This window comes from Palaemon carinicauda, chromosome 11, assembly GCF_036898095.1.
Source record: "Palaemon carinicauda isolate YSFRI2023 chromosome 11, ASM3689809v2, whole genome shotgun sequence".
NCBI classification, from domain to species: domain Eukaryota; kingdom Metazoa; phylum Arthropoda; class Malacostraca; order Decapoda; family Palaemonidae; genus Palaemon; species Palaemon carinicauda.
This window is the reverse complement of record NC_090735.1, coordinates 147,064,017-147,075,324: the sequence shown is the minus strand read 5'-3', so window position 1 is coordinate 147,075,324 and position 11,308 is coordinate 147,064,017. Positions and strand designations below refer to the sequence as shown.

Sequence of the window (11,308 nt, the reverse complement as noted above, 5' to 3'; positions counted from 1 at the left end):
CCGAGGACTCGAGGAGGCACTGTGCATCAGTCTCCCTCGAGCAGCAGCAAGACGAGCAAAGAGGGAGAAGACAAGGCACAGACAGATCAACTAAGGCTGGCTATCATCCTTAGCAATGGTACGTAGACTGCCATCTAGGGGCAGATCGTCAAACTATTAAAAGAGATATTCATGCTGTGATATACTTGTCATAACAATATTCTTTTACGTTGATTATCATTAAGTTTGGAAAACAAATGTTAATACCTACAGTAGTAAGGAATGGAATATTCTTATTTGGGCTTATCCAAAACACCCCACTGATTTTCCAGACGCTGAAATTAAATCTATCCGAAGTTTTAGAAATGAACGTTTACTCAGGTTAATGTATCTCTTTCTTTCCGCACAGAAGCGCATCAAAATGCAGGCGGTTGGGGCTGCCCTTTTTCTCCTGCTGCAAATGACTTCTGCTTTCAGTGAGTTTTATATTTAGTTGTTATTAAATGTTTTACTTTTCTATAAATCTATTCCCGTGATTTAACGCTTCCTCGAAAATCATATTCCTCTCTCTCTCTCTCTCTCTCTCTCTCTCTCTCTCTCTCTCTCTCTCTCTCTCTCTCTCTCTCTCTCCCTCTCTCTCTCTCTCTCTCTCTCTCTCTCTCTCTTCATATTACACGTTGACCGTGTGAACTCACTCAAGCCTGAAAGTTTATGTTATTTACCTCTTATTTTAAAGATCGATATCAAAAATATTTCTACATCCTGTAAATCAATAACTTAGTTATTATTTTGATCCAAACATAGTTGTAGATGTTTTGAAAAAGGATGTAAATAAAAGGCAAAATTTTTTATTATGGACCAAGATAATTTCACTTCAATTCTTATTATTAATTCTTGACTGTTTAGCCTAATTGTCTCAGATTTATTGAAACTTTTTTATTCATAAAATTTTAGAGTTTTCCCTTTTCCCTCCGTTCAAAAAAAGTAATTTTACAAATAGATAGACTACTTTCTGATTTTCCCTAACATTGATTCTTTAATGCAAATTATATATATATATATATATATATATATATATATATATATATATATATATATATATATATATATATATATATTATATGTATAAGTAATATGACACTACACACGAAAATATTTTGCTAATACCATATTTACTATGAAATTAAAACCGTTCCCTCTTCTATTACAGGCATCATGGGCCACATTCCAACGCAGTCCTTTTCAATTCCAACGGAGTCCTTTTCAATACGTGCAAAGCGTTCGGAGGGACACACATGCAAACAAGAACTTGTGGACAACCTGGCTAAAACTGCCAAGGAAACTTGTTCTCAAGTGGAAGCTGTCGACAAATACATCAGCAACATCAAGTCGAGAGGTCCTGTAGCCGTGCCATCCTTCACTGATCGCCATGGCTTCAAAGCCATCCTTGGCCAGTACAACGGTGACCTTTCAACAGCACAAGGGCACTGCCACCCCTGGAGGAATGGGGACAACGTTGTTGCTTCTCTTAAGCAGGTGGTCGTTGCTGCACAGGGCTTTGAACCTAAATTCAAAGAAGAACTCCTTAAGAATCAAGCCACCATTAAGAATCTTCTCGAAAACCACGAGGACATAGCAGCCATGGAAGAAAGAGTCGCTGCTTTGCAAAAAGACATCAAAGAGGCTAGAGAGGCTATTAAGGCCACTGAAGTTCAAGCAGTGATTACACATCTGGAAAATGCTATCAGATCCAAAGAAGAAGAAATCAACACCACAATGAAAGAACACAACATTGCTCAGGGAAGGCGTGAATTGGCTGAATTAGTGAAATATCTAGAGTTTGTGAAGACAGGAGCTGTGGATATTGAAAGCAAAGCTAACGCTGCCAATAGCAAGATCACCACCTTCAGAGAAAATCTCATCAGGGATGCTGGTGCCTTCAAGAGACATCGCACCAACGCCCAAAACGGAATCACCAAGCTGCAGCAAGAGAAACAAAACAACAACAATGAAATCAACAGCAACCGGCAAAACATCAACAACTTAAAATCAAGAATCAATCAGGAAAACAGCCAGATCGCTTCCCTGCAAGCTCAGATCGCTCAGGCTCAGCGTGAGATCCAGGAAATTGAAGCTCGCATCAACCATAACATGAGGAGAGTGAAGAAGAAGAGGAGGTTCGGAAGGTGGTTCCGATTTGTTCCAGTCGTCGGATGGACCATTGGAAATAAGTTCTACAAAGACGCCAAGCAAAGAGAAGAACAGCTGGCTAATGAAAAGAGGAATTTCATTGCTAATGGTAATAGTCAGATCCAGAATCTCCGCAATCATATTGCATCACGCAACCAGGAAATCAATCGTCATCAGCAACAGATCAACAGCCTCGAAGCCAAAAACCGAGAACTCGAACAGGAGTTGCAACACTTCAGTCAGCTCGACAAAAATCTTCACAGCCTGGAAGGTGAGGTCAACGCCATCTTACCATCCATCGCAAATGCTGTCAGTGGAGTCGGCAAGATCAAAGACACCTTCGACTACATTGAACAAAGCTTAGCAAAGGCCATTGCACAAGCCAAGGAAGCCAAGACCGAAGCGGAAATTAGAAATATGAAGTACTTCATCTATAACGAAATTGACGACATCAAATGCAAGTGGCAAAGTGCGAGCAGTAAAATCGTTTTAGTTGGTAAATGTAATTGACAGTAAAATTTATCGAAATTAGCTTAGACGTTCTTTCTTTGTGAAGTTTAGGTAAAAAGGGAAAATTATGTTTATGGTTTTATTAAGTACATGAAAATAATACAATTGTATTACAAAATCATCTATTTCCTATGGAAATATATCTTCCACGTCATACTTTATGTATTTTTGTATCACTGTATCTTTTCAAACCCGATATACAAAGAAGTAATAGTCTATTATTATAATGTGCAATAATTGGGGTTGAATTTATACTGAAAATTGAAAAAATTTCCTTCATGTTTTTTGTGATAGGTGAATTATGTTTTTTGTACCTTCCTGAATGCAACGAAAACTTTATGGATAAATATATATACTAAACTGTATATTTATTCTTAGCCAATTTAATTCATAAATAGAAGTCTGACCTATACACCGTTTCCTTTTTTTCTCTTTTTGCTTAGAAGTTAGAAGGGTAATATTTGCTGAGATTGTCTGGTATTTTTAAAAAATAAACATATTTTTATCTAAGCTATATTTGATTTGTATTCCTAAAGTTATTCTTAATTAAAATTATGAAAAAAAAAGCCTTGAAAGGAGTTTCTAATAAAAGAATCGAAAAAAAATGGACAAATTCAATATGGACTTGCCCATAAAAAATGTCAAGTTTTTGAGTTTCTAATACAAATTATCTTGTAATTTTATAAGTTGAATATTGGATGAATTTTGAGCTAGTCAACAAAATGTCATTACTCATAAACTGCAGATTAATACGAGAAATGAAGGTCTCTTCATAAACATTCATATCTCATTTTCTATTTCTGGTCTTTACTTGTAATCGATAGGCGTATCCCTTCTCGTGTGCTAAGGTACAGAGTGAAAGATAAACCGTGGTTCAATGATGATTGTAGACGTGCTTATTTGGAGAAACAGGAGGCCTATCACCTTTGGAGGGGTAACAGATCAGATTTGACCTGGAACAACTATACTCAGCTTCGAGCTTTTGCTCAGAGAGTTTATGCCTCAACTGAAAACGAGTACAATTTAACCATAAAAGAAACCCTTTCTGGTACAACCCAGGAACATAAATGGTGGTCTACCCTTAATTCTACACTCTTTGGTGTAGATGCAACAGTTCCTCCTTTACTTAAACCTGATAGCTAAGTCACTCACTGTCCAAAGGAAAAGGCAACACTTTTGGCCGATGTTTTTGACAGTAAACAGAGTAATGAAAAACTTGAACTTCCTCATTCCTGTTTTCCTGAGGCTATACTAACTAGTTTAGCTTTTCGATCTCGTGAGATTAAAGCTCTGTTGATGGACCTTGATGCTTATGGAGGTGTAGACCCAAATGGTATTTATCCTTTTTTTTTTTTATAAAGACAGCAGATTTCTTATCTCCAAAGTTATCTGTTATTTTGCGCAAGTTAGCAAGAAGGTGAGCTTTTAGCACTTGTTGGAGAATTGGTAATGTTACTCCTCTATGTAAATGTGTTTGTGGTAGCTCAAGTCCCACTGATTACCGCCCAATTTCCATAACTCCCATATTATCTAAAGTTTTGGAACGTCTTCTGGCAAAACGTCTTAATAGCATTGCTGAAGGTAATCATCTACTCCCTAGTTTGCAATTTGGTTTTCGTAAAGGCCTTGGAGCATGTGATGCCCTTCTTACAATATCCAATGCCGTACAGAAGTCCCTTGATTGTGGTCAGAAAGTGCGTATGATTGGCCTTGATTTTAGTGCTACCTTTGACCGTGTAAATCATGAAGCCCTTGTTTTCAAACTGAAACAGTTGGGAGTAGGTGGGTCGTTTCTTAGCGTTATTATTGATTTTTTAAGTAATAAATCTCAAAGAGTTGTTGTTGACGGCACCATAGTGAGTATAGGAATGTGATATCCGGTGTTCCACAGGGTAGTGTTCTTGGCCCATTACTTTTCATACTATATACACATGACATGTGGTTTGGCCTAGAAAACAATCCTACAAAACTCAAAGAATGATTGTAAGTAGGTCAAGGACGGTGGCTCCTCAACATCCGGATCTCAGTATTGATAATGTTTCTTTAAATTTGTATAACTCTTTCAAAATTTTAGGTGTGATTCTCGACAGTAAATTTACTATTGAGAAACATTTAAGGTATGTGTCTTCTTCAATTACACAAAAAAAAAAAAAAAAAATGGCCTATTGAGACAGTCATTGAAGATTTTCAGTGATCAATCTATTGGGAAGAAGTGTTTTAATTCTTTTATTCTACCTTGTTTTGATTATTGTTCTCCTGTCTGGTCTTCAGCTGCTGATTCTCATCTTAATTTGTTGGACAGAAACTTACGGTCTATTAAATTTTTCATTCCTGATCTAGATATTAATCTCTGGCACCGTCGTTCAATTAGTTCATTATGCATGTTGCATAAGATTTTTCATAACTCTGACCATCCTTTACATTCAGATCTCCCTGGACAATTCTATCCTGTTCGTAATACTAGGCAAGCAGTTCATTCTAATAGCCAGGCCTTCTCCATCATGAGGCTCAATACTACGCAGTACTCTAGAAGTTTTATTTCAGCTGTTACCAAGTTGTGGAATGATCTTCCTAATCGGGTAGTTGAATCAGTAGAACTTCAAAAGTTCAAAGTTGGAACAAATGCTTTTTTGTTGACAAGGCGGACATGAGTCTTTTTATAGTTTATATATGACATATTTGTTTTTGACGTTGTTAATAGTTTATATGTGACATATCTGTTTTGACGTTGTTGTCTTTTTCAGAATTATTTATTATTAATTTGTTCTCTTCATTTATTTAATTCCTTATTTCCTTTCCTCACTGGGCTAATTTTCCCTATTGGTGCCCCTGGGCTTATAGCATATTGCTTTTCCAACTAGGGTTGTAGCTTGGATAATAATAATAATAATAATAATAATAAAAATAATAATAATAATAACAGAAACATTTATACGTGAAATAAGACACTACACAATATAAAATATACATATATATATATATATATATATATATATATATATATATATATATATATATATATATATATACATATATATATATATATATATATATATATATATATATATATATATATATATATATATATATATATATATATATATATATATATATATATATATATATATATATATATATATATATATATATATATATATATATATATATATATATATATATATATATATATATATATACATATATATATATATATATATATATATATATATATATATATATATATATATATATATATATATATATATATATATACATATATATATCCATATATATATATGTATTGTAACGTAGACCAGGCCTCTTCTTAAGTTACAAAGAAGAGGAAGACCATGAGAGCAAAGCCGTTTACAAAGAAAAACAAACTAAAAGAATTATGACTGTTAAGTTGTCCTTTGGAGGGTAGAACTCTCTCGCACAGGACTTCACAGTATATATATAAACATAAATATATATATATATATATATATATATATATATATATATGTATATATACATATATGTACAGTATATATATATATATATATATATATATATATATATATATATATATATATATATATATGTGTGTGTGTGTGTGTGTGTGTGTGTTATTGCCAGTCTAAACAGGTACCTGCAACAGGTCAGGAACAGGTGCAAGCAGCAATCTATGAGACCGAAAAGCCCAGTGAAGATGATAAATCTCCCATTAGCCAATGTTTCTTAGATTTGCTTTACGTGGATAATATCGTTCCTAATGAATCTGAATCTTAGACATCCATTATAAATCTTCAATTCAAAGCATTATTTATTCCAACTGCCAGAAACTTAGACATTGCTTGTAAGGCTTTGTAGATATCTGAGGTGATATTTGTACTATTGCAAAAAATTTCACTTGTTTTGTTCTGTCATTACAGGAATTCATTCCTACCTGGATGTCAGAAGCCATTGGATCCTTATATTGCAAAAGAGATTGATCATCTTTTCCTGACAATGATTCAGACGAAGGATTTCCTCTTGGTTTTACTTCAAGAAGCAAATTCAATAAAAGCCTTCGATAACTATGTGCATTAGCGTGTATGTTGTGACCGGAATGTAAAAACTTCTTCAACGTTCCTTTATTTATCGTTATTATACAAAATTTAAAACCCTAAATAGCTGAATTAATAGATATAAAAGGATAACATTCACGACTCATTCATTAAATATGCATGATGAATTACTCACACACAATGTATGCGCTCTAACATACACAAGCACCTACTTATGCACACACACAGACACACACATACACATATATATATATACACACATATATATATTTATATATATACATAAATATATGTATATATATACATATATATATATCTATATATATATATATATATATATATATATATATATATATATATATATATATATATATACAGAAGAACCACAGGGAAAATGAAAATACGAAATATACGATTAAGTCCTGACTAGTTTCGTGATAATTCTTTAGAGGACTGATTTATTGAGAGAGGTTTCTTTACATTTTATAGGGAAAGTAAACGTAGGAACATACATATAGAGAATTAGAGAACAATGACACTCCCTTACCAGATACCTAAGCTGAGGTCAGGTGTTAACTGGGTGGAGATCCCACCTCATTAGACACCTGCCAAAAAGGGTCATTTCTGGTGGCGAGTTAATTTTTTTTTTCTTTTTTTTTGTGTGTGTGTACACGTATGTATTTGTCTATGTATATATTATGCAAGTTCGTGTATGAATGTCTGTCTCTGTATACGTATGTATATGTCTTTTTTATATATTTATATATAGATGTGTCTTACATATACAAATAGTTTTGCTTATGTATTCATATAGATAAGGCTACCGTGTTTTCATATAAAAAAAAAAAAAAAAATTACCCACCACCAGAAATGACCCTTTTTGGCAGATGTCTAATGAGGTGGGATCTCCGCCCAGTTAACACCTGACCTCAGCTCAGGTAGCTGGTAAGGGAGTGTCATTGTTCTCTAATTCTCTATATGTATGTTTGTACATTTACTTTCCCTATAAAATGTGAAGAAACCTCTCTCAATAAATCAGTCCTCTGAAGAAGTATCACGAAAGTAGTCAGGACTTAATCATATATTCCGTATTTTCATTTTCCCTGTGGTTCTTCTGCATCTGAGTATCACTTTTTCCTGTGATTTTTACGCATATATACAGTATATATATATATATATATATATATATATATATATATATATATATATATATATATATATATATATGTATACTGTATATATATATATACATATATATATATATATATATATATATATATATATATATATATATATATATATATATATATGTATATATATATATATATATATATATATATATATATATATATATATATATATGAATAAAATAATAAGTCATGTTTTGTAAAAGTGCGGTGGCTCCAAATAACAGCAAATCAGTGACTGCTACATTCATCTTTTGATTGCTAACACTGATTTAAAATTGAGTCTTCTTCCCCGTTCTTGATTCTCGAAGCATCTAAATAGCATCATATAATAGATGGCGAGGAGCATCAGTTTTTTATGTCACATATGGCAACCAGCTTCACTAATGTCCATAGCAGATATTTACCGTCAGCTAAATGCTAAAAAGAAAAGCTCTCAAATACAGAGTACATACATACTAAGGGCAGCCTAATATTTCATTTTACATACTAATGTTGAAGAATTATTCTCTTCTCTTGTATAGTAGTGTTGGTCCTGTGGTTCCGTTGAATAAGAATCTAATCAGCATAATTAATAGGCATATCCCTTCTCGTGTGCTAAGGTACCGAGTTAAAGACAAACCATAGCTCAATGGTGATTTAGACGTGCTTATTTGGAGAAGCAAGAGGCTCATCATCTTCGTAAGGGTAACACATCAGATTTGACTTGTAATAGCTATACTCAGCTCAGAGCTTTTGCTCAGAGAGTTTATGCCTGAACTGAAAAGGGAGTGCAATTTAACCATAGATGAAACCCTCCCTGGTACAACCCAGGAATATAAGTGGTAGGCTACCCTCAAATCTGCACTATTTGGTGTAGATGCAACAGTTCCACCTTTACTTAAACCAGATTGCTCTATAACTCACAGTCCAAATGAAAAGGCAACACTTTTGGGTGATGGGTTTGACAGTAAGCAGAGTAATGAGAAACTCGATCTTCCTCATCCCTGTTTTTCTAACGCTAAAGTAACTAGTTTAGGTATTTGATCGCATGAAGTTAAAGCTCTCTGGAAGGACCTTAATGCTTATGGAGGTGTAGACACAAATTACATTTTTTCTTTGTTTTTTATAAAGACTGGAGATTTCTTATCTCCAATGTTATCTCTCATTTTGTGCACGTTAGCAAAAAGAGAAGCTTTTAGCACTTATTAGAGAATTGATAATGTTACTCCATTATGTAAATGTGTTTGTGGTAGCTCAAGTCCAACTGATTATCAGCCAATTTCCATAACTCCCATATTATTTAAAGTTTTGAACGTCTTTTGGCAAAACGTTTAAATAGGTTTGCTGAAAGTAATCATCTGTTCCCTAGTTTGCAATTTGGCTTTCGTAAAGGCCTTGGAGCATGTGATGCCCTTCTTACAATCTCCATTGCTGTACAGAAATTCCTTTGATTGTGGTCAGGAAGTTTATTTGGTCAGCCTTGATTTTAGTGATGTCTTTGACCGTGGTAATCATGAAGCCCTTGTCATCAAACCCAAACAGTTGGGAGTTGGTGGGTAATTTCTTTGCATCATTGTTGAATTTTTAAGAAATGGATGGCAAAGAGTTGTTTTGGTAGGGCACCATAGCGAATATAAGAATGTAATATCTGGTGTTCCTCAGGGTAGTGTTCTTGGCCCATTGCTTTTCATGCTATATACAGATGACATGTGGTTTGGCCTAATAAAAAAAGTTCGTTGCATATGCAGATGATGCTACTCACTTTGCATCATTGAAATAGTTTATGCTACTACCCATGGGTAATTTGGTAGATTGGTATTGGAAATAATCTGCACTTTCGTTTGCATAAACTTATTACGTCTATTTTCTATATTCAAAATAGAGGACCATTTCACAGTGACTGTCACAATATCATATTGTGTAATTTAGAATATTGCTTCAAGTTTTCAATCTCTATTTCAATAAAAGAAAATAAAACATGACAATTAGGTACACAATTAATTCTCAACCAGAATTACTATGAAATATCAGTCTAATTTTTTCGTTACTAATACCTTAAGAACATATTCAAAATACAAAAAGAAAGTTTCGCTCCAAGAAAACGATGCAAAACAATTACGACCAAAAATCCCGTCGTCAACAGAGTTCCCTGAATGAGTGCGTCGTTAAACTCGTGTGTTGGGTATATCCCATTCCTTTGGGCCTTTCCCCTCAGTTGGTATATAAGAACGACCGAGGAGGCACTGTGCATCAGTCTCCCTCAAACAGCAGCAAGACTAACGGAGAGAGACAAGACACTGACATATCAAGTGAGGTTCGCTTTCATCCTTAGTAATGGTACGTAGACTGCCATCTAGAGGCAGACCATCAAACTATAAAAAAGTAAAAACAAGTGTCAAGTGACTGAGATATATATTCATACCGTGATATACTTGTCCCAACGATGTTTCTTTACGTTGATTATCATTAAATTTGGAGAACAAGTGTTAATCCCTACAGTAGTAAGGAATGGAATGTTCTTGATAAAGTTCATTCAAAACAACACATTGATTTTCCAGATTCTTAAATTAAATCTATCTTAAGTTTTAGAAATGAATGTTTACTCAGATTAATGTGTCTCTTTCTTTCCGTACAGAAGCGCATCAAAATGCAGGTGGTTGGGGCTGCCCTTTTTCTCCTGCTGCAGATGACATCTGCTTTCAGTGAGTTTTACATAAGTTTGTTATTGAATGTTTTACTTTTGTATAAAACTATTCCCCTGATTTAACGCTTCCTCGAAATTATATTCCCCCCTCTGTCTGTCTCTCTCTCTCTCTCTCTCTCTCTCTCTCTCTCTCTCTCTCTCTCTCTCTCTCTCTCTCTCTCTCTCTCTCTCTTCTATTACACGTTGAACGCAAGGACTTACTCGAACATGATAGTTTGTTTTTCCCTCTGGTTTTAAAGATCCATAACAAAAATATTTCGACATCCTATAGATCATTAACTTAGTTTTTGTTTTGATCCAAAGAGAATTGTAAATGTTATGAAATAGGACGTAAATAAAAAGCAAATATTTTCATTATGGACTAAGTTAATTTAACTGCAATTCTTATTATTATTGATTGAGTATTTGGCATATTTCACTCAGATTTATTGGACTTTTTATTTTATGATTTTAATATTTTTCTTTTTTCCAAATTCAAAGAAGTAATTTTACAAATAGACAGATTACATTCTAATTTTCCTTTAACATTGATTTTTTAATACAAATGATATATCTCTATTATATGTATAAGTAAGATAACACTTCATTCAAAAATATTTTGCTAATACCATATTTACTATCAAATTAAAACCCTTCTTTCTTCTATTACAGGCATCATGGGCCACATTCCAACAGAGTCCTTTTCAATACGTGCAAAACGTTCGGAG

General features: G+C 33.6%; 1 protein-coding gene across 3 annotated transcripts in view; it reads left to right on the top strand.

Moving 5' to 3' along the window:
* LOC137650289 (putative leucine-rich repeat-containing protein DDB_G0290503) overlaps positions 1-11,308 on the top strand; it is a 13,139-nt gene continuing 1,831 nt past the window's right edge. Inside the window, exons 1-3 of one of the 3 annotated variants that reach the window (XM_068383610.1) lie at positions 1-118; positions 389-455; positions 11,253-11,308. The exon at positions 11,253-11,308 is cut by the window's right edge and continues 1,830 nt beyond it. In XM_068383610.1, the coding sequence (XP_068239711.1) occupies positions 116-118; positions 389-455; positions 11,253-11,308 (126 nt within the window). In that variant the 5' untranslated portion in view covers positions 1-115. Of the gene's footprint in view, positions 119-388; positions 456-1,189; positions 3,111-10,122; positions 10,235-10,532; positions 10,600-11,252 lie in introns of those variants that run through there. The other 2 variants (XM_068383609.1, XM_068383611.1) reach the window with 2 other exon arrangements.